General features: G+C 33.6%; 1 protein-coding gene across 2 annotated transcripts in view; it reads right to left on the bottom strand.

Annotated features, from left to right (window-relative positions):
• Positions 1-25,271, bottom strand: part of LOC124367758 (tRNA (uracil(54)-C(5))-methyltransferase homolog) — a 37,640-nt gene that overhangs the window by 8,776 nt on the left and 3,593 nt on the right. Inside the window, exons 2-10 of one of the 2 annotated variants that reach the window (XM_046824848.1) lie at positions 19,332-19,601; positions 18,692-18,877; positions 17,207-17,347; positions 16,634-16,832; positions 15,305-15,432; positions 11,668-11,921; positions 6,484-6,733; positions 5,258-5,450; positions 11-1,504 (exon numbers count right to left, since the gene is read on the bottom strand). In XM_046824848.1, the coding sequence (XP_046680804.1) occupies positions 363-1,504; positions 5,258-5,450; positions 6,484-6,733; positions 11,668-11,921; positions 15,305-15,432; positions 16,634-16,832; positions 17,207-17,347; positions 18,692-18,877; positions 19,332-19,592 (2,754 nt within the window). In that variant the 5' untranslated portion in view covers positions 19,593-19,601 and the 3' untranslated portion in view covers positions 11-362. Of the gene's footprint in view, positions 1-10; positions 1,505-5,257; positions 5,451-6,483; positions 6,734-11,667; positions 11,922-15,304; positions 15,433-16,633; positions 16,833-17,206; positions 17,348-18,691; positions 18,878-19,331; positions 19,602-25,271 lie in introns of those variants that run through there. The other variant, XM_046824849.1, reaches the window with a different exon arrangement.

Genomic DNA, 25,271 nt, shown 5'->3' on the forward strand with positions numbered 1-25,271 from the left:
AACTCCTACAATGCTGACATACATATATTGCTTGTCAAAGGTATACAACATACAACATAGAAATGTGCATAGAAGACAACTAGCCCAATATAACTGTGTAACTCCGATGAGAAACTACAAGAATAACATAAATAGATATTGTGTTTTAAATAACAACAAGCAGCTAAAGCTAAAAAAAATTGTCACCTATATATATATATATAATGATATTGCAGTTTCTTAGAGTTGAAACTGAAAGAAGCAACTAAAATTAATACAATTAATACCTTAGATATTACATTTTTGAAAGTTGAAATAAAAAGGATAGTTTATTAAGACAATACATTTAGTCAGTCCACTTCAAAAGGTACACATTCCACTTCCTAGCGTCTCCATGAACCAGAACTTTTACCACCTCTCATGCCTTGTCCACTTTTACTCGTTCCAAAACCACGACTTCCAAAACCTGGATTCCCAGTTGAGCCTCCAAAACCACGGTTTCCTCCAAAACCTTGATTTCTTGGTGATCCTCCTACACCCCGGTTTCCAGGCGAACCACCAAATCCTCCAGTTCCTGATGATCCAAAACTACGATTTCCCAAAGAACCTCCAAAACCACGACTGACACTCCCCCCACCAAACCCTCTACTACCTACACCTGGGCGATTCATATTGTAACTATCATCGTCCCAATCATCTCTCCAACTCTCTCCACGGGGTGTTTCCTGTTCTTCCCACGAGTTACCTCCTCCCATCATGCTCCTCATGCCAGTAAACGACCCTCGTCCTCTTCTGGGAGGGTATTGGACAGGAGGGGGAATCTGTGGTCTGCCATAGTCTTCAGCCATTGCTTCTGAGGCCAAACGCAAACCTTGCTCTAGCATAGCATTTGCCATGGCTAGCCTTTGAGATACTTGTCCCCTGGAGGGGTAAGAAGAATCTATTGCATCTTCCACATCCCTTCGGAACTCCGAGTATCGATTGAGACCATTGTCAAACTCACGGCGAGGGTTGAAGGGTGCGGGTGGCGGAGGAGCAAAGTCGTAACCAGTAGTCGGTCTTCTCCGTCCATAGGGTGCTGGTCCTGGGGGACCTGACGAGTAGCCTCTTCGGTTGTTGTCTCTGTAGAGATTGCCTCTCAAGGGGAAAGGATAGAGAGAATCCCTTGCTGGTACAGACCTGAACTTTCCCCTCTGCCCTCGTCTCGCATGGGATCCTGTATCGTTCTTCATCGGGAACATGTCCTTAATGTATCGGGATTTGGTAAATCTGGTCCGTGCTGGAATTTTTTGCAAGTCCAGACGCTCCAGTAGAATGACTAGTTCACACCTCAGTGAATGTGGTGATATATCTACAGGGATCACTCTTGTGGGGAAGAATGGGTTTGTTCCTACAAACTCTTTATTCTCTCCTTCTATCAAAGACATGTCCATGATATTTTTTGAGGGCAGCTTGTGATTGGAGCAAACGTAAACTATGCGCTGAGCCTCTTTCATTTTTCTCAATGAAAGAATCAATTTTGCACCTAAACAGACAAATTACACCTCAATATGAACTAATACAACTATGAATACAAAGGACAAACAAATGCATCATGTTTTTTGTTGCATACAAAAATGTTTATTACACGGTTTGGAAAAATGACGATCTCTATTACGAATTTATAAAGAATGGATACGCTATTAAAATTTACAAATTATATTATTAATGTTAATTATTTCTAGAAATGAAAGTATAAAATCCAAGTTTCTTACATTACCCGTAAATAAAATTAAAGAAGGTAATTCAGTTCAATATACTTTCCCATAAAATATAGAAACACACAAGAATGTATCTTATTTAGAAAATAAATACTCAAATAAAATAGATATTATAACATACATTCAATAATTATACAGCTTTCTAGCAAAATACACAACCCATGGTTTCTTTACACCCCATATATTCTGCACATTACTGATGTATATTCAGTGAGAATTGTAAAAACTGACATGAAATCTGTAACGGATCAATCTAACAATTGCACACCAGTTTCAAAATAGCCCTTCAAAACTCTGATATTTAAACAAATGAATTCTTGACGCATTCTCGACTGATTTATGACCTTAATCCAAATCCATAATCACTATTGTACGGCTTATCATAGATAGATTCATAACTTAAACATTGAATAGTTAAAAAAAATTCAAAACAAGAAATGTAAATTTCCTTTGATAAAACACTATCTAAAATAAAATAAAATTGTAACTTACTTTTTTTAACAATTGGTTATCCCATGTTGTAATTTGCAGAACATAAGACCAATTAAAAAAAACATTCCAATTTATAAAAAAATAAGGATTATATAAAAATAAATAAAATAAGAGTCAAAACCCTCCTCCATAACTTCATATTTTAACACAGGCTATAAAGTAGAAATGGAACTATTCAAAATTTTCTGTTTTGTGACGTTTCTACTAAGATGTATAATGTTAAAAGAGTGGTGGTATATCAAACTTTGTTTAGGATAATTTAAAATTGTTACATTAACTGTACACTGTTTTTGAGTTACAACACCAAGAAATAGATAGTATTTCCACACTATTACGAGAAGACTTCACTATTATGATTTCTGAAAGCAGTGAAAATCATAAAAAACAAAGAAGAACTTCTAATTGATTGCACATTATTTTCATACTGTGTTTATGTAGATCAATAAAGAAGTGAAGTGAAATAGTTTTTTGGTACAGAGAGTAAACAAATTACTCTATCAAACTCCACCATTTCATTTGTCAGGTAAGTAGAACAATGTAATACAAAGTATAGTCCTATCTTGCTTAGTTTAATGTTTTATCAGCCTGTTAGTGTTATTTAGGGGAAAAATGATCTGAGAAACATGTTCATGACGACATGTACCCCACTGGGTACACGTGATCTTTCACAATTGCTATTGTGTACCGGTTCAGGTACACACCAAATCGTGTGTGCAATGGGGGTACACATTGCTATGCATTGCCTTATTGTGTTTTTATGGTTTTCCTGCCTAGGGGGATTGTTAAATTTGATCCCGCGCTAAAACCTCAGACTATCGGATACCCCATTGGGCGCACGATTACTTATTATTTAAGGTAAATTAATTTTTTAAGCACCCCTTGGGGGAGAAAAATTTTAGAAATAATTTTTTGTGTGAAAAATTGTAAAGCCTTCACATTTCTCGTTATACTTAAGACGTTTTACATAAAATAACCGATTACGATATTTTTCCATTACTGAAAAATTCGATGGAAAATAAAAAAAGTCGTCATTGTGAATGAGTTAAACTGAATAATGGTGTTCAGGTCAAACTTTGCAAAATGTTTCGTCTAAAAAAGACAGGTTAAACAAAGTTCTTGAAAATTATCATAACAGATTGCAAAATGGTGGCCATGCACAATTTTCAAACTTAATAACACTAAAAATGGAGTTTTTTTACAAATCTAAAAGAATAGTGAAATATGAATTACTTTCACATAAACAAACTTTATTTCACTACGATAATAAGCAACGGAATAGTGAAGGTTTTAATGAGTGTCATTCCAAATTTAAAATACACAAATCAAGTTATTAACCCTTTGAGTGCCGCAGCATTTTGCTATATGGTATGCATAAAATGCAGAGCAAAAATGCCTGATTTTGCAAGGGTCTGGTTAAAAATTCATAATAAAATTATTTATTGGGTTTTTGTTTTTTTGTAGATAAATATAATGCATTGATTACTTATTTAACGTTTTTATACGAATAAAAAAAACATTAACAAAAACTTTATGAGCAAAAACATTTTGTTTTTTATTTTGACACAACTTAGTGTTATTGAAATATTTTATTTTTTCCCTTTCAGTTATTTTATATTGTACTCCATTTAATTCTTTACAAAAAGACATATAGAAACTTTTTTGATACTTATAAAGTTTGAAAAATAAATATGAAAATATGAACGCTGCAACACTAGAAATTTTCTAACCTAACCTAACACTCTGTGTATTTTTTTACACTGCTAATGCTTAAATCTAATGCCTGCAATACTAGGTCTTCATTGTAAACAATGTTTTTATTACCCATTGGTTATAAATATCACTGAACAAACACAAAAAACATAAAAACTATACAAATATACTTAGTAAAGTACTGGCTGTTTACGATCACCGTAGCTCAAGGTCAAGTCATTGTTCTACTTACACACAGACTAGAACAACATACACAAACGAAATAATATGAAGATACTAACACAACCCATTTAAACTTAAAAACTTTCAATATTTACAATCATTTGTGAAATAAACACCAGCGCAGACAAAACAAGTGACGGCTCGTCCATGTAGCTGTCGATTCTAAACTCGACTGACGCCCTTTCTTTATAACCGCTGTAAAATTCAGAATCTAACCAGAATGTAACAAAACCTTCATCGAAAGTTACGTTGAAGCCTTTGGAAGCGTATGCATAGTCATTGAGCCAATTTAGATAAATACTATATAAAATATTATCGTTACTGTCTGCAAATAGTGATTCTGGCATTTCTTGCATATAATGCAGGATCGCAAATATCGATGCTCTGGCACTCAAAGGGTTAATGCTGTTTAATGATCAACTGTTTGTTGTAAATAACAGCTGAAATTACAAGCTTATTGATTACAGTTTGTGCACTTGGTATACAATATTATTTAATATATCACTTCTTTTAAAGATCTGGACGAACTGGAGGATTACATTGCTTTTAAAACTGAAATGTACAATATTGTGTTTTTCAATGTGACAATGTATGTAATCTTTACCGGTAATAAATGAGTATCATTGAGTATCATTGAGTATCATTGAGGTTCAGATGTTTTTTGCCAATTTAATCTTTAAATTTTGTTTTATTGGCCAATTCCTATAAGAAAGTCACTTTCTACAGAATTTACACATAACAACCGGTTATGATGCTCTGTACAACACTACATTGTGAAAAAAATCCCATGGGAAGAACGCTTACTTTATATTTATTCTTGGAAATATTGTGTTCAATGGTTGAATCTACTGCAATGGTGAAAATCAGTTTGCAAGTTCACTATTTCCATTGTTGTTGATGGATTGTTAGTTAATATTTATATATTTACAATTAGTAATCTAAACAACACTAACTAGATGAACTTACCAATAACATAAAGACCATCTATTGAAAATTAAAATTACGTTTTCACTTAATTCTTACTAATCTATATTTTTTTCATTTATGACCAGAGTTTTTCTCTACAATGAGAATTTAATTATAATTTTACTTACTTATGCCAACTCTGGGTGGATCCAGGATAGGCACCACCTTCTTTCCTTTCAGCTTCTCTTCCAGTTCAGGCATTAGGTCATCTACAGAGCCTTGCAGAAACTCGCAATTGGTGAGTCCATTCTTTGCAGCCAGTCGTTTGGCATCGTCCACGTTCACGTCCATTACCTCCACACCAATGACTTCCTTACAGCGCTAACAACACAAAACTCACATCAGCCAGAATTAATATTATTCACAGCTCGAATGTGCTTGTTTTATGAAGGAGAAGTTAACTCACCCACAGGAAAACTGCCATTGAAATATGACTATGAAACTTTACAACTTAAGCCTTACTTGTAGCAATTTTGGTAAATATTTATTTCAACTTGAAATGAAAAGATTTGTGTTATAGAGAAATCACTACTACAATTGACAAAACATAAGGGGATTAGAAGTAAACTTTGATTGATGTTGATGGTGTTTATATTAATCACTACATTGATAAATGCAAGGCCTCACAAAATAAAAAAATATAGAATATAGGTTACTGTGATTTTTCAATGTAGTGATAAAAAAGTTAATATGTATATTTTATGTAATTATGAGACACAATAGAGAGTATATATATATATATAAATATATATATATATATATATATATATATATATATATATATATATATATATATATATATATATATACATTCTTAGAGCAGTTTTAAAAGAAAACTACAATTGTGTTTACTGTACAATATTTCGTTGTAATTACAACTTTATCAAGTACACTTTATAAACGTACTGTATATATATATATTTGGATAAAAAGCAAGTAATTATCAGATTTAGAAAATAGAGCGCAGAGTGAGCCTGTTTGGCAGACTGGTATTTCAAATAAAATGTTTGGAAAGAATGCTCAGTGAAACGTAAGTAGCAGGTACAGTATATTGAGGACCGTCCGATGATAGCGATTGAGTGGTTAAAACAAATTAACAGGTTGACTATCTTTACACTGTAGTAGTGTTCGTTTGTTTCCTATTATTTTTGGTTTGTATTAGCATAATATTGTGTTATGATGAATACGTATGGGTACCTAGCATAAATATTACATACAATGAAGATGTTAACAATCAAAACTCAATTAAGCTCATTCTACAACAGATTGAAACTTAAAATTAATGAAGAACATAAATGGCTATGATAATAAAATTTCGTAAAGATATTAAAATATAATAGTAGCTAGGTGTTACCTTGGCAAACATCATGCCCATGCCGCCACTGCCACAACAAAGATCCAAAACAGTTGTCTCTTCATCAACACCTGCCAACTCCATCACAGCTTTGTACAGCTCCTCGGCACCGAATGTGTTGTTCTGGAAGTAAAAGTTGGGGTCTATCTCCAGGTTGAGGTCCAGCAGCTGTTCCTCCATGTGCGTCTGTCCCCACAGCAACTCCAGCTGACCTGTTGGCCGCTTGACCTTGTCCCCACCACCGAGTGTCCTGTAACAGTATCAGGATTATCACAACTCCCCATAGCAAGACCAAAATATCTAAGATTATAATCGTGTTGGTTATGTTCTGTTGAAATAGAAAATTTTTTTTAGTATACAAAACATTATGTAAACAATTTTTAAAAGATTCATATAAAGATGGATGAATATACATTTAAAACAATTTACCTATGCAAATTACCCAAATTAATATTTTCCCTTTGCTTTAGCTTGTTGTTAGTTTTAAAATATGGTATTCATAAAAACAATTATGTTCTTTCATTTTCTGCTAGTGAAATTATAGATTAATTTAGAAAAATGTAGCTTAAGTAAGTTTTAATTGTTGGCAACTTAAATTTAGCCTTCTCATCATAAAGTAAAACACATAACACATTCACTGCGGGTGACGAGCATGCTCGTCATGCGAAAATGGCGCACCGGGCGGTGGACGAGCGAGCTCGGCATACACAGCTGCTTTCATATTGCCTCAGTGTGAGCTGAGCAGTTGCCTGGGAAGGCTGGAACACATAGCGAGGTGTGCCTGTTTCGGTGAGGCTCAAAGTTTTGTGTTGATTACTCCTTTGAGGCAGCTGCTATAATCTTGTCAAAGATTAATGTCATTGTTGTAACTGTTTACCGTACTCCAAATTCTGATACCAACCAATTTTTCCATAGTTTAGAGTTTATCGTAGAATTTGTAAATGAAAAATTTGCAAATTTAAAACTTATTTTAACTGGTGACTTTAATATAAATATTAACAATAAATCTAATGAATGTAATTGTTTTCTGAACATACTTCGCTCTTTGAATTTATACTGTTTAAATGAGCAAAACACTAGACAAGAAGCCTGCTTGGATAATATAATAACAAACCTTAATGAGTCAAACATAGTACAATGTCAAGTGTTAGATCCTAATTTGTCTGACCATGCTGGTGTATCTGCAGTGTTTTTTGACTTGATCATAGTTGACAACAATAGTGAAAAAGTTTCATTTTTGTTAAAAAGAATGCTTTCTGCTAATTCAGTCTTAAAGTTTAAGGAACAACTGTCACAATTTAACTGGTCACAACTTACGAAGTGCACCAATGTTAACCAAGCTTTTGACTACTTCTTATTTATTTTGACAACTTCTCTTGAAGAATGCTGTAAAACTAAAAAAATAAAAAAAAGTAAATTTAAAAGGCCAAAAATCACATGGTTCACACCAGAGTTAAAAAAATTTAGAGATTTTATTGTTACCTTATATGATAGATATAAGTTATCGGTAGGGGGAGAAAGTGAACAACTGCATAAAAACGTTTATAATGAAGCAAAAAAATTATATAAGGCTAAAATTTTAGAAGGCAAAATATCTGCGAATGACGAATATATAAAGAATTCTAAGAATAAATGTAAAGCTGCTTGGAATATTATAAAGCTTGAGACCAACCGTTCTAAAGTTAGTCAAGAAGTACCTGTTAATACTAATGATTTTAATGACTATTTTATAAGCTCTGTTTCACTTACACCAACAAATAATGTTTTAGCAATTGAGTTTGTTGATGATTATATTTTAAGTTGTAACGGTGGGGTCAGTTGTTTTAAGTGGCAAAGCATTGATAACACTAAGGTGTTAAAGTGTGTCTCAAAGTTAAGTTCGTCCCAAAGTGAAGATTATTATGGGTTCTCTAACAAACTTTTAAAAGAAATAATCGATGTACTTGTAGACCCATTAACTTTTTTGTTCAATATGATGTTGGAATATGGTGTCTTTCCTGAAGCATTAAAAGTGACCAAAGTCATTCCAATTTATAAAAAGGGTGAGAAATCACATCCTTCCAGTTATCGGCCAATCTCTTTGGTACCTATATTTAGTAAGGTTTTTGAAAGTTGTGTAAAGGACCAACTAAGTTTATATTTTTACAATAATAATTTATTATGTAAAGATCAATTTGGGTTTCTTCCAAACTTAAACACAACCAAAGCCATAGAAGCAATAGTAGAAAACGTTTTAGAGAATTTTGAAAATAAATTTTTGTCGTCTGCAACTTTAATAGATCTCACAAAAGCATTTGACTCCATCTCTCATGAACTGATTGTAAGTAAATTCAATAGCTATGGAGTTAGAGATTCTGAACTACAGTTAATTTCCTCTTACTTAAGTAATAGAAAACAAATGGTTGTAACAGGCTTGGAACTATCTGATTTTAAAACAATTCAAGTTGGGGTACCGCAAGGATCTGTTCTGGGTCCTTTTCTATTTATAGTTGCTGTGAATGATTTTTCATTCAATGTGCCATGTAAAGCAGTACTATATGCCGATGACACCACTCTTCTGAATCAAAGTAAAGATTTGAATGGGTTATTGTTAGAAGAAAATAATTCAATGATAGCAGCTCAGGAATGGTTCAAAGTCAACGGGCTACTTGTAAACAGTAGTAAAACTGAAAATATTGTTTTCTCATTGAATAAACTTATAAATGAAGGTACTAAACCCGTTAAACTATTAGGATTATATCTAGATAGTAGGCTTAGCTGGGAATGTCAAATAAATCAATTGTGTATAAAACTATCTAGAGTTACTTATTTATTAAGAAAACTAAAAAATTGTGTTAGTTTCCCAATGTTAGTTGCTGCTTACTATGCCTTCTTTAATTCCCATTTATTATATGGAATAACACTTTGGGGCAACAGCTCACAATCACTAAAAGTGTTCAAATGGCAAAAAAAAGCTATTAGGATAATGGCAAATATCTCAGGTAGAGAATCATGTGTTCCATATTTTAAAGAATTCCAGATAATGACTCTTCCATGTATGTACATATATTTTAGCTTAGTTAGTGTTAAGCAAAACTTAAATAATTATAATTTTAGAAATGAAGTTCACACCTATAATACTAGACAAAATTACTTACTTGATTGTATTTCTATAAAACTAGAAAAATCAAAAAAAAGCCATGTGTTTATGAAAATAAAATTATTTAATAAGTTACCAAAAGAAGCATGGTCTGTAAACCTTAGCAGATTTAAATTTATTCTGTCAAAATGGTTGAAAGAAATTGCCTTTTACTCTGTTAGTGATTTTTTGGCCTGTGATATTAGTACTTTAAGATTTTAACTGTATTTTTAAATGTCATCTTGTTTTTTAATTTATTTTGTAATTTTAATGTCTATGTGTTATCTATTTATTTATATAGATATATATTTATGTCTATGTTTATTAAACAGTCAAGATATTTACTCTTTAGGAAGATGCTTAAATATATAATAAATTTCTAGACCTTATGTAAAATATAAATAATGTTTATTAACTGTTTATTTATTTTGCACATGTATATATATATTTTTTTTTTTTGTAGAATTTGTATTAGATGAAACTGTATTTTATTTGACTTTGTCTATTGCCATGTGCTTAACGACAATAAAATTCTTGATTCTTGAGTCAGTTGGTGCGATTTGTCGCCGGTTTGCCATTTTCGTTTGTTGTGTATGCTTTGCGATATTGTGTGAGTGGATTATAGTGCCTGTTGACTGTGTAAGTGTATGTACTCATAATGGAGGAAGACGATAATTTTTCATCTGATGAAGACAATGAGTCGAGTTCGAACAGTTCTAGGCCCGGCGACATGGCTGGTTTACGTGACACGCCGTTCACTGGTCAACCTGGCTTGCTGGTTACCATTCCAGGTGACAATAAACCAATTGACTGGTTCAATTTCCTTCTTGACACCGTGTTTTTAGAGAATATCTTAGACAAACCAACCTGTATGCCCTGAAACTATTTTGTGGCCCCACCACTACTCCCGTGTCTTGCATAACCAAACGGAACATTCTTAGGCCTTCTGACTGGCAATGTCAGACTGAATCGATTGTGAACGACTATTGGAAAACTCATCGGTTGTTGAACTTTCCTATGTACAAGGAGTATATATCTCGAGATTGATTTCTTGACATTTTGAGATGTCTGCATCATTCAAGAGTTGATACCCCTGATCACCCCGAACGTGTAATTGATATACTATCTACGTGTCATTCATGTACTATATACGTGTAATTCGCGAGTGTTTGTGCCGAAACCTAGTGAGCACATACAACACGGGGACCGGCACCCGGTGCGGATGACGAGCAGACTCGGCACGGACATGACGTCACCCGTTTCGGCCAACAAAGCTTCCGGGATACCTTGGACAACCTTTTCGGCTATCCTGGCTCCGTTTTGGGTAGGTAAAAAAAAAATTCCTGCATTTTCTGTTGTCGGTAATTTTGACATCCGCAGTGAATGTGACAATAGAACATAACCAAATAAGGAAGCAATGTAAAAGACCTCACATCTGATAACGTCCAGAGGAGCAGAAACAAGAACAGATTATGCACTCTGCAAAAGAGACGACAGTATAAAGCTTAAAATTATGCCATTGTCTGTGCGATTAATATTGATATGAAAGTTCCGGAATAGCATTTCTTACTAGGCCACTTTTAGTCTAAGGAAGAACTCTATACAGATTTTGGCATGAAAAAAGTCAAAGAGCAGTTCTGTCCGTCTGACTATCGGTGCAATGTCGTCATAGAAACGTTTGTAGGTCTTGAATTTTGGTACACGTGTTTCTCTTCATCCCTCCAAGGAACGAACTATATAGATGTAGAAATCCACTTAAAATACATTATTTACCATAAATAGAAATGACAAAATCAAGTAAATATTTTAGTTGTGTATCTAACATTAAACCATGTTTTGTTTCTGTGTAGTTTAATTTGTTAAATCATAATTCTTTTGGATCAACCTGTACTAACTGTATAGTATGCACAAGAAACACTTGCCATGAATATAAATTAAGAGATAAATTTTACTAGATTTTTTTAAAAAATTCATAATTAATTACAATAAAGAACAACTGCAACCGATTTTAACTTGAGTAAATAAAGTTCAATCCCGTGCCTCCTTACACACGGAAATGGACTCACTTGACATCGTTGTCGGTGTGAAGATAGAGGGATACGACATTGAATGAACCAGCTGGTCCCTCAGTGAAATACTTGATTAGATCTGTCTTGAGCTGTACTAGGCTCTCGGGAGAGAGTACGGTGGGGTTAATAAGCACCACCACCATCAGCTGCTTGGCCTTGTTGATCCTGACGTGAAGCAGCCGCCACACACCCGTGTCGTGATTCTGGATCTGAGGTGGGTGTGGTGACTCTTGTACAAACTTCTCAAACACCTGTCGACAACAGCAACTTTACAATAATCTCCATTTCATTTTACAGTTCAAAATATATAAATAAATGTTTGTGACAGACTTTATTTTATGAAAGAACTTTTGTAATTCTCTAATACCGAAAGATGTGAAGGAAAAGTAGTATGGTGGCACAATAAGCCAATGGATGTGGAGTGGTAAGTATTGATAGAAAGTAGATGGAAATAAAATGGTATGGGGGAGAGAAATTGGTGCCAAACAGATTCCAAGGGAATGGGGAACTTGAACTTGACTTATATCAAACAGCCTCAACTGTTATATTAATGATAACCTGATAATAGATTTATAAATATACATTAACTTACAAGTACTACAAAATCTTATTTTATAAGACCAATTTATTAAATATGCTTTCAATTGTATCAAACATTTTATAAAAGCCAATTTTACTACCATTGCAGCTTTTGGGCATTACTTTGTACGGATAAACATAAATGTCATTCTTACTTTAAACTTAGAATATATATTAATAACTATAATAATATAGAAACAAAATTAAGCACTTGTTATCCAGATTTAGGCAATTTTAGAATATCATGGAAATTCTTCCTTTCCTGTACACCTTAATCCTTATATTAAACACATGCAAAACAACTTCATAAAATACGAGGCATGTTTTTATAGTAAGTACAGTTTTGATATAAAAAAATTAACAAGTAAGTTTTTCAAACAAAACTTTATTTAACTGAAAGAGCATTCTTTCCTCTACTTCTCTACATAATTTCCATTATTATTAAGACACTTGTCGTATCTTGGGACCAGCTTTTGTATGCCATTGTCAAAGAAGCTTGCTGCCAGACTGGACAACCACTGTTGCACAGACGTTTTTACTTCTTCATCTTTGGAATGACTCTTCCCTGCCAAATGTGTCTTCAAGTGCAGAAACAAATGGTAGTCGCTAGGCACTCGATAGATCGGGACTGTATAGAGGATGGTCCAATTGTTCCCAGCCAAATGAAGTGATGAGCTCTTGCATTCGATTTTCTGAATGTGGACGAGCATTATCGTGGAGCAAAACGACGCCTGCACTTAGCATGCCACACCTTTTGTTTTGAATTTGCGGCGCAGTTTTTTTAAAGTTTCACAGTACGCGGCTGCATTAATTGTTTCACCGCGAGACAGAAAATTTACTAACAACACACCCTGTCTGTCCCAAAAGACAGTGCACATGATTTTCTGGGCAGAAATAGTTTGCTTGAATTTGACTTTCCTAGGGGATGTTAAATGAAATGCCGCCATTCCATTGATTGTTGTTTTGATTCTGGTGTAACGTAGGCTACCCACGTTTCATTGCCTGTAACGATATGGCTTAAAAAAATCATCGCCCTCGTTACTGTAACGCTCAAGAAAGCTCAATGCACTGCCCAATCGTTTGGTTTTGTGTTCATCATTCAACATTTTCGGTACCCACCGTGAACGCAGTTTCCGATAATTTAAACGTTCGGACACAATTTCGTAGAGAACACTTCTTCATATAGCAGAACATTTTTCAGCTAAGGATGAAATTGTGAACTGTCTGTTCTCTTTCACTTTATACAACTTTTTAAATGACATCATCGGTAATGACTGAAGGTCGCCCAATTTGTTCCTCATCATAAACGTTTGTGCGGCCATCTTTGAAGGCCATTTCCGCAACATTCCTTCACTCATAATGTATTCACCATAAACTTCTCTAATTTGACGATGAATGTCAATTGCTTTTGAGCCTTTAGCACAGAGAAAACGAATCACAGCACGCACTTCAGTTGGCGGCATTTTAAAAACACGTAAACAATCAAAAACTCGATCAAACGGCGTTGTAATGGCGGCTGTCGCTTCCCAACTGATGTAGCTACACTATGCGCTAAACGGCAACTGCAGTGCTGCGGCTGTGTAATTTAAAAACAGTACTTACTTTAAAAACATGCCTCGTACAAGTACTCACACTTGTAAATTTAGTTTTAAGTCCACTTATAATTGTAATTTTCTTTAAATTCATCCTAATAGGAATATCCTGATCCAGCACAATTATTGCATTAACACTGATAGCCCCAAAGTTTTTCATTCTTGAAATGAAATGAATATTTGGGTAAAATTGTAAAGGAAAACATCTACATTCAATTCAGTTTAAGTGGCAATGGTGAACTAGGAGTAAATAATAGTTTAATTTTTACATCAAACAATGTCTTAGCCAAACCTTGCTTAACCCGCCACCAGGCTTATCTACCCGACTCATGCCAGTAGGCTCCTGCATAGTTGGCATCTAACAATTGACAACTTTATCACTTAATATTACAATTTTTACCGTCAAAAAACTTTTTTGCTTCTATTTCTTTTTAATTTAGTGATGATTTGTTTTTTATGAAGATTTATGATTTTACAGCTTTTTTATACATGTAAAAAATAAAACAATAGTGTCTGTTTTTGTACTTAAAACACTAATTTTTTTCATGGGATTTAACATAATAAGTAGACGTACTAAAAATCTTATTTATTATAAAATATTCATATAAAAACCAAGTTTATTACAAATAATTTTAAGATATCACGAACATGAGTAACAAGTCCGTTCAGATTACTTGTCTACGGTGGCAATGCATTTGTGTACAGTTTGATGCAGCGTGTTCTTTAGATATAGATCTTCAGAAGTTGTCACATTTTAAGGGTGTAAAACCGGACGTAAATTTTTTTTAGGATTTCGCCCATTTTTTCTGGAGCACCTATCTAACTTAAAATTAGACCTTCGTCAACATGTCCATCCATTATAAAAACACAATCTTGAACTAATAAATAATCAGAACACATGAATAAAATATTAAAACGAATAACAGCAATAAACACAAACATAAATAGGATCATGAGTAGACAGTATCTAACAGTAATACGTACTCTGCATTACTCCCCCCCCCACCCTTCAGTCTACAGATAAAAATATACTATTGAAAAGTGCAACATGTTTCTAATATAATCTTCTAAGCACTTGATGATGATCAGGTGGCAAAGTTAACTACTAAAAAAAGTTTCTTAAATTAGACTAACTTTGTTAGATGCCATCTAACAAGGAGCTCGATGGCGGGTTAAATATTGACACCTGACATTTGAATAAAATGTACAAGAAAAATTTCTCTTACATTGTTATAGGTTTTGTAGTCTTGATTTAGTTTATTCCTAAACATTTCATTCAAGTTTTTACTGTCCAAACCATTACTCACTTCTTGTATACTACCTAGAAAGTAATTCTGTCAGAGAATTACCAAAGCATCCAAGTAGTACTAATGCTTACAGATCCTTACTCTACAAACGAATGGTGTGAACAAGAGAGTGAAAGGGCCGGAAATCATCAGTGAAACTGAATCCTCCGTTCCTACCTTGACAACTTCCAACATCTCCTTAGGCAAATGCCGGAGAGAATCTGGTGGCGCCACTGCTATATTATCCCCCTCCTGGTTGTCCACTCGGTAGCCCACTATCACTTTCTTGGTCTGAGGGTGGAGACCTGTGGAACAACACGCACTTCACTCTCCCGCACATATGGGATGGTTCCACTCAATCGTCAGGCTTCCAGATCTTACAATACGATCCAGATCTGATTTTGGTTTCACCAAAGCCACGTGTGAAATTGGATCTAAATACTTTATACCAAATTGAAAATCTGCAGTAGAAACTCAAATTGGATTCTGAGAATTAGTTTTGGCAGCTAATACCCAAGATAAATATTTATGTATTGCAAGAAAAGCAAGATTTTGTGTTTTAACATGTTCACTGAGGGATACACATGCAAGCATCATGTAATTTAACGGTGTGTATGGTTGATCATACAGAAAGCAGTGCTTGTATGCTTATTTCCTGCTCACCTGGTGGTCAGTTACAACGATTACAGTTTTTCATTAAAATTAACTAAATTACATCATTTTTAATGATAGAAAATTAGTTTTTGATATTTTTTGCATAAGCCGTAGCCAAACATTCTGGTCAGTAGTTAATATGCTTTACTATGACTGTAAGTGAAAGTATTTAATTAAGATAGTGCTATCACCACATTACAAAGCAACAAAGAATTGGAACATAGTCATAACCTCAAGGCCAGAATAACATATGAAATCAGAAACAAAAACTTTTGTATGGCAATTAAAACAGGCCAAGACCTAATCATATTATCACCATAACAATTTTTAATATATTTAGATATTACTCTAATTACTTAATATATCAGTATACTGATTCAGACTACACTTAACATACAGTTATTAAATTAAACAAAATGTATTATTATAACATAATAACATTGGGGTTAATTCCATTATCTGTCTCCAAAACTTTTCTCTACTCTATTTATAAAAAACCAAAACTAAGAAAGACATTTTTATAATTGTTAAAACAAGATTACAAAGTATTTCTATGTTCAAAATGGGCTGAAACTAATGCATCAGCCATTAGTGTGGAATATTTCGACGGAGAAAAAACACTCCTTGACATAGTAAAATTCAAATATTCAGAAAAGTACAAACATAACCCAACCAAAACTTTCAGGATTCAAGAGTTTTGGGGACAGATAATTCAACCATTTAATTATTTACTTACGTACTACTGTCAGCTGGAAGTTCATATTTAGAGGAACTGCTAGTTCTAGAGAACAAAGAGGATGACAACTATAAAGCATAAAAATCATTCCAATTCATAGGAAATACCTAACTTACCAATTCTGAATTCGCATTTATTGCGATAACCATCGATCAATGGAGATGACCTCACTTCATCCAGTTTAAATGGCAGTCTTGTTCTTGGATTCTTGGCAATTTCCTGATCAATATAACCTATAAGTTGGGGAGTCTTCTTCTCCATACACTCAGCCAGCCATTTCAATAAACATTGTGCTTCTTCATTCTTCTTAGAAAGCTGTAGAATTAAACGAACTTATATTAAAAAATTGAAATACTTCTGAACATTTTGCACTATATTGTAAAAACCATTTCAATATTTTAATAACGATAATACTGACAATAATCAAAAGCATTATGGCAGATCATAAATCAAGAAAGGAAGGAAACAAGTGTAAAACAAAATGAAATGATATTTGAAGTGAATGGAAGAACTTTAAGAGAACCAAAAGATATAGCACATAGCTTCAACAATTTCTTTGTCAGTGTTGTGGAAAGAGCATTGAATGATAATAACTAACTAAATAACAACTTGCGGAAGTATTTATATTCAATAACCCTGGCCATTATATAAAGTGATTATAGAATATTCAAGCAACACTTGTAAATTACCTGCTCATTATAGGAAACAGAATAGTACGGAATGGTTGACATCAACATTTGCTCTTCAATTGGGATATCTAATCTGGGTCTCTTGGAGGCCTCAGGTCCCGAGTCTTCTTGTTTGCGCTTGAGGACATCGGCTACTACCAACTGGAATAACAAAATAATACAATCAATACAAAACAATGAAAGATGGTCAAATGACTGATTTCTTGTTTAAAATTGAGCTGTGAATCTGTAAAATTAAATTATTCTAAAAATAATGAGTTTTACTACATCAGCTGATAACAACTAAATCCTAAAAGGATTTAAAATTGAAAAAAAAGGGCTTTTAAACCTCCCATTAATTAATGGCTCAATCTGAATCTTATGTTGCTACTCATTTATTGCAGTGAAAATCAAGTATTTATTGCTCTCATTATTCAGTACAACATAGGATTAATCCGATAATTGTTTATTTGTAAAATATCGTGGTGTTATAGTTTTTTTATTAATTTCATGATGACTCGATTCCAGAAGTACTAAGCCAGAAACTTAACAATCAAGTCAATGTTACGAGTATCATGAATCACTTATCTTAAATTATAGTCACTCAGTACAACAACCTAAGTTGTATTGTTTACCGAAGGTGTGCACTCAACTGATTCTGCATGAGATAGTGACAGGAATTTACTGATTCTATAAAACTTATTTCACTCAGTATGTTGATTGATGACCAGAACAGTCTAACAGAAAAAAAATGATTGTATACAAAATTAGGATTACATTTAAATCTGAATTCTGACTATAATTGTATTGATTGTACATGGAATATCCACTCAAATTTAAATTAAATTTAAAGGTTACATTTTCCTCAGACAGTTTGTGGATAAAATAAAATTTGAGACAAACTATACTGATGTATCCAAACAAATTAAAACTGCTAGTTATTAGAACTATAAAATATTTGTATTATGTGTTGGCTGTACTGTAGTATGTATGGCAGTGGCTGTTGACTTTTGACACGTACTATACTAAAATTGTATATTTAATTAACCATTCTACAACAATGGAATTTGACTATGGTTTATTTTTATATTCATAGTAATTGTACATTGTGTGTTTGATATTAACTCATATCTTTTTATTTAAAACAAAAGTGTTCACTAATATGTGTATTTATTCCCACCCACTATGTAGCTAGCAGCAATGTTACCACTCACATAAACAGTGGTAGTAATAACAGGCAGATAGCGGGTACTGTTGATATTCCTGTTAAGTGAGAACAGATTTGCAGACACATCAGCATATATTTTTTGCAAAAAAATTAGGTGATGCAAATTTACTATCACACAATAAGTTTTTCATAAAAATGGGTTTCTGTATAAAACATGGTTTTGTCCCGAGCTTAAAAAGTTGTGTTTTATAAACTTTTGTCTGTCTACAAAAAATTAATAAGCAGATTCTATAACATAGAATAGCAATACAAATGTTGAGGTAGCAAATAAAACTTACTGTGCAAATCAGTGTCCTGCCCTTCCACGTGTAGTGTTTCAAGGCTTTCAGAGCCTTCTCTTGGTCAGCCTGGTTGTAGAAGGTGACATAGAGCCAAGAATTGCCTTTCTTCGGTGAGCGAATGTACTTGAAGTCCAGCCCTAATGTTCTCTTCAGCAGGTTCTTGAATCCTCCCAACAAGGGGTCCTGTCACAAAGGAGAATTGACTATCTTGTAAAATAAAAAAAGTTCATAAAAGATTAAAACCATCAAAGAGGAGAAATCATAAAAAAAGTAAAATAAATTCAAACTTTTGGTTAACAGTCAAGTGAAAGCAAGCATTGAAGGCAACTAACCATCCTATAATTAAATTCATAAAAAACTTTTATATAATTTAACTAAAACAAATTAAAGATTTAATTTATTCATGGAGCATTTGGCAAATGCTCCAAAATATTGGGAAGAGAAACTGAGTCCTTCCCACCCATGTACCATGAGATCACTGTTTGAAATTCAATTGGAGCATAATTTGGAGTTGAAATTAATTTTTGAACAAAAAAATTGTAAAAAATTAACGGAGTCCTAAAATATGCTACGCCTCTTACTACTATGGTTAATACTAGGTTTTATCTAAAACTAGAAGGTGTTGACTGAAACTTACTGTTGGCTTATAAAATCGAGGCAAACCACTAATTTTTACTCTGTAATGTGGTTTGGCTTCAGTAGCAGTTTCTGGTTTATCTCCGTTTTTCGGTTTATCTGTACTTTTGGGACTATCTCCATTCTCTTTGGCGTTATTTTCCTCGGATTTTATGTCCTCAGGTTTAATTTCCTCAGAAGCAGTCTGCTCTGTTGGAGTCTCCAACGAATCATTTGCTTCTTCAACTTCCATTTTGATCTCTTTAGTTTCTTCGGTGGCCATAATGACTACCTGTAAAATATAAATCAAGTGAAATACTGAAAATCATGCCTTTTTAAAGTAAACATAGTTCACTCATGGGAATGATCGGTACTGTAAGTATTTACCAAACACTCCTATCCTGCAAATGGTAAAAACAGTAAACAACGTATACAAAATTGTTGATCTACAGTATGAAATTAAAAGTAAAGTGGCTAGTGGTCATACACTGAAATCAGAGATAATAACTATTAAAATAAATTAGAACCAAAAAGAGGTATACTATAAGATGTATTATTTCCATAGGAATCCATAAGTTATCTGATTAATGAATGAATGAAATTCACTAATTGGAAGATAGAAGCAGTGTAACAATTAAATCCAAAACCAATACTGGGATTTCTGTTTTGAGTCAAAGTCTAGTACCAATATGAACCATTGTTAGCAATCATGCAGATGCTGCACCTGCCACTCTGCTCCCAATGTATACACTATAGTCCTGTACATTCATAATCATGGTCTTGTAACAAGTATGTAAGTATAATGTACTATCTATGAAGAAACCATGACCAGTGAGATTATTTTGTAATAGTAATTGTGGTGGAGGACCCTAAGTGTGAGCCTATGCTTAAATCCGGTCCTATCTGACAGTGTAAATCGTTTAATGCTAACTGAAAAGTTAAAATTACTGGCTCTAAACAATAGCCTAGAATGGCTCAAATTATATCCAGGCAATATATTTGTAGATATCCAACACAAGACAATAAATATTAGGATATTTAAAGTACAGTTAAAACCAGAAGCCAATAAAACTAGATTACCTTAGGGTTCAATTCTGTCCTATTTTTTTTATTCATATGCTACATAAAAACATTGTCTTTGTACTTAGGAACATGCAAATGACTCCAATTTGATAATCTCAGCAAAAAAGAATATTCAAATCAAGGAATTATCACAGAAGGAAATAGCAAACATTGATAACTACTTAAACTATCATAACTTAAGACCAAATATATAAAAAAAAAATTTTATTTCTTTTAGGAGAATGCAAAATAATAAGACAAATTGACCCACAAATATTAGTAGAAGGAAAACAAATTGGAATAAACAGTAGTACTACCTTTGTAGGCCTTAACACGTCCAATGCGAGTGCGGTAGATCTACTGCACGGCTGCCTCGCGCCAAGCGCGCATGACGTAGATCTACTGTACAGCGCCATTGTTTAGTAACCCAGTCAGTGTGCTCTCAGCACTCGTTTTGTATGGTAGTCCGTTTTGCCGCTCGTGGGGACATACTTTTCCCGCGTTTTTGTGGTCGCCGTTCTCAGTTGTGGTTAGTTTTTAGACTACTTCAAATTTTACCGTTTTTGTTGGTTGTTTAGTGTTATTCTTATAAATATATATATAATACAATAGACATGGATTTGCCTCCTGGAACTAGTGGAATCCAGAATAGACGTCAGTTTGTGGCTAATAGTGATTCTGATTATGAAGACGACCCTGGTGTCCCTGGTTATGCTCCAGTTCGACGATGAACTATACGAGACTGATGAGTCGGAGGTTGAAGACCCAGACTATGACGTAAGACCATCACAATGGAGTCCTCAAACTATAGGTATAAAAGATGTACTGTTTACAAAAGAGAAAAAGTTTTTAGTCCCTTTGCCTAATGAGATTACCCCAATCAATTTTTTCTTGTTGCTGGTGGATGTTATTTTTTTGGAGGGCATTGTGGCTACTACGAATAGATAACGCATTGTAGTTATTCTGTGGACCTACTACAACCCCAGGCTCATGAATCCATAAATGGAAAGATATTACCGAAGAGGATCTCAAATGTTTTATTGGCCTATTGCTGCACATGGGAATATTACAATTACCCTGAATACAAGACTATTGGAAAACTTGTAAGCTGTTTTTAACGTGCTTCCCCAAATTCATGGCCAGGGACAAATTCATGCTGATTTTGCGATGCATTAATTTTGAAAGGTACCCTAACCCAAACAACAGAGCTTCTAAAGTACAGTTTCTAATTGACTACTTCAACAATAAAATTGACTCAATTTATTATCCTCAAAAAAAGTTGTGCATTGACGAGGGAATGGTTTTATGGTGGGGACGGTTGTAGTTTCGGCAATATATAAAAGGGAAATGCCATAAGTACGGCATCAAACTGTACAGTTTGTGTGACCCCCATGGCCTAATACTTCGTTTTTTTTATGTATTGCGGAGTTTTAGATGATTACGGTGGTAAGGGACATGCAGCCAACGTTGTATTGAAGCTGATGCAAGGGAAACTCAATTGTGGCCACAGTTTATTTATGGATAACTATTATAATAGTTTTACTCTTGCCTCAAGCCTGCTCCGTAGGAATACATATTGCACTGGAACTCTTCAGCTGGACAGAAAATACATATCTCCTGAAGTCAAATTGGCAACCCAGAAAAAGGGTGAAACCATCGCCCGCTATGCCGAAAGTTTTGTTGTCGCCAAATGGAAAGACAAACGCGTTGTCTCTTACATATCCACTGAGTTTGAAAATGATATGGTGAATTCAATTAATCGAGGTGGTTTGGAGAGACTAAAACCACCACCAATTGTTCAATACAACCATTTTATGAAAGGTGTGGACCGCAGTGACCAAATCATGTCATATTATCCTTGTGAAAGGAAAACACTGCGGTGGTACAAGACGATTTTTGTCCACGTAATTCAGATGATGTTAGTGAATGCACACTATATCTATAACGAAGTTCGCACATCAAGTGGAGATAACAAAATGCCATTGTATGACTTCCGTCTGGAGATTATTGACAAGCTACTCCCTAACGTTCCCGAGCCTCCTCGACCTCTGAAGCGCCGCAGCGTCCCCCATGTACCCTCACGGATTACAGAAAAAGTGGCTTGTGGAAAGAGAAGTAAATAAAAGAGGTGCAGAGTTTGCTATGCAAATGACAGAAAGAAATACGTGATGTGGCAGTGTTTAGAATGTGATGGACAACCTGGGTTGTGTATTCCACATTGCTTTGACCAATTCCATGACTAATGAAGCGTACCTTGGAGAAGGTTGTGTTGTAAATAGTAGTTTTTAGTGTTATTTATCAATATATTTTTAGTTATACTAAGTGATTTGTTCCCAGTATTATTATAAACAATCGTTAGTGGTCTGTTTTTTCGAAAACAATGAGGAAAACGGTGCGCGTTTCGAAGAGAGACTGGCTCCAGAATCGTGCGCGGTAGATCTACTGCATATTTTCAAAATGGCTAAATTCGGCTCTTTTGGTGTTTAATGACCTTTCTGTACCAAACTGTGTCATAACTAAATTGATAAGTGAATACTAATTAAAAAAATTAGCCTCTAGTAACATTCATAACTTAATTTTTAGCAGCGAACATGTTAATATCTGACATGGTACATAAGGTATTAGCAAAATTACACTCTGGAATATTTGCCTTGAACAGAATGTAATGTTACTGAGAACAAACTGCTTTAAATCAATTTAATATGCTTATATAAATTCTAATATGGTATTTGTCTTTATGGGCCAACAAGTAAACAAAATCTAGACCAAATACTACAGTAGCAGAAGAGGATGATCAGGATTATTAAAAAGACTACAACCACACCAATCTCCATGAGAATACTTTAAATAACTATGAATTCTGGCAGTTTATGGACAGCACATATATATGAAACAATTTAATTAAATCACTCTATTTGAATATTAATTAGTTTTACAGCGATCCATTGCTTAATGATTTGTAATTTATAACCATAGATGCCTGTGAACGGGAAAAATAGCGTATGGACTAACAACAAAATGACTGCGGTTTGTAAACAGTGGACTATTTTACATTTTGTTTTTGTTTCTCCAGATTTAAGAGAACCTATTCTTTAAATATCAAATTTTTATGAAATGGCCAAACAACCAGAACTGGATTACTTGGTATGGACTGACCTATATCCCCTATTATGACACAATAAATGTTTATGTACTGTCAGGAAATGACTTTAAAATGTAGGTCACTAATGTGTTAATAGCATTTCAAATCATTATAGATGTCAGAAAGATAAAATAACCTACACAAAAATCTATTTAAAAAATATAAAATGTGGCCAAGTAATTCTCTGTACAAAGTTGTCTACTATTTGTTATTAATTACACGATACAAGTGTAGTTACCTACTTATTATAGATAGGTCTGGAAAAAGTTACATTTTGTAAAAACTTTAATAGGTACGTACGATTATTTACTCTTTCCAACTCCTGTATTCGTTTCAACACTAATAACTTAAATTTAACCTGATACAAACTTAACTTATCGAACCAGGCAAGGGATAAGGATGGAATTAGGGTTTTGGTTTGGGGAATAAAAAGAAAAGGTAGAAAAGAAGTGATTACAGGTTAAAAACATAAAACTGCAGCCCTAAAGTAGATTTATTGTTTGTAATTTTGCTGTTGTCATTTGTGTATTAGTGAAATAAAGCCAGTGTTGCCAATCATAATTTCAATGTTGTTAACATATTCTGAAGGAAACGAGATTTTTCTTGACAATTGCCATCATTCAGTGATACAAAACAACCAGTAACACAACGTTTCGTTACGGTTTATTTCACAATCCTTACATCGTATAACCCTTATAAGGCCAAGCACTGATATATCAGTGTCCCAATTTGTTTCAAAAAGGCCATGCACCGATCTATCAGTGTCATACATGACGAGACAACTCAAAAATCGTAGGTAATACCAATATCCACCAATTTATAGGTTACCAACGTACAAAAGAGTCGAACGAAGAGAATACATATCATTTCCCGTAAGGCACTGAATGTATATATATATAAAATAAAAATAATTGCACTGGAAAACCAATGAGTAGACTGAATTCTAATATATCAGCAATTGAAAGTCTGAAGATTGGCTTTTCACAAAAGAGATGCCTGCAAATCTAATGAGTGGAGGTGACAGTCCTGTTTGAGGATTTGAACTAAATAAAATTCCTGACAAGAGGTAAAACAGTGAGCAGTTTGATGCAAATAAAGAAATGCAGATGGCTCAAGGGTGAGAAGGAGAACAAGGACAATGTGTGTACACTGCACACAAGGTGTGCACACAGAGTGCTTTCAAAGTTATACAATAAGTATGTGTAACTAAGAAAGGTTTACAGTAAAGTGTACATATGCTAGGCTAGTGTATTGTATATATACTCTCAACATGATGTGTGATACATAAAACTAAAAATTAATTTTTTATTTGTAACTGAGTAATTCTAAAGTTTAGTCAAATATGAACAACAAACACTTTAATTTTACCAAACGAAAACTATTTGTAGGCTAGGCCTATATATGGATTTTCCAGTTATTATGGTGATATTAAAATATATTCCATATATGCGTGTTTGTGCGTTTTCTTGTTTATCTCTCAATTGTATAAACTATACATAAGTATGTCACTGAACCTGAAAAATGTGTTCGAACAAATTTATAAAGTGACAAAATCCTTATTTATTGTCCAAATCCCATCAAATTTTTAGTAAATATACAAAACAGAGTATCACATAGAAGTTTATTAATAAGAATAACTAAACACAATTTTTTATCTGACTTATTTTAGTCTAAACTTAAAAAATAAAATAAAAAACCTAATTTCCCAAATATTTAACGTAACAAATTTATATAATCAAATAAAATTGTATGCTACAA

This window comes from Homalodisca vitripennis, chromosome 8, assembly GCF_021130785.1.
Source record: "Homalodisca vitripennis isolate AUS2020 chromosome 8, UT_GWSS_2.1, whole genome shotgun sequence".
NCBI classification, from domain to species: Eukaryota; Metazoa; Arthropoda; class Insecta; order Hemiptera; family Cicadellidae; genus Homalodisca; species Homalodisca vitripennis.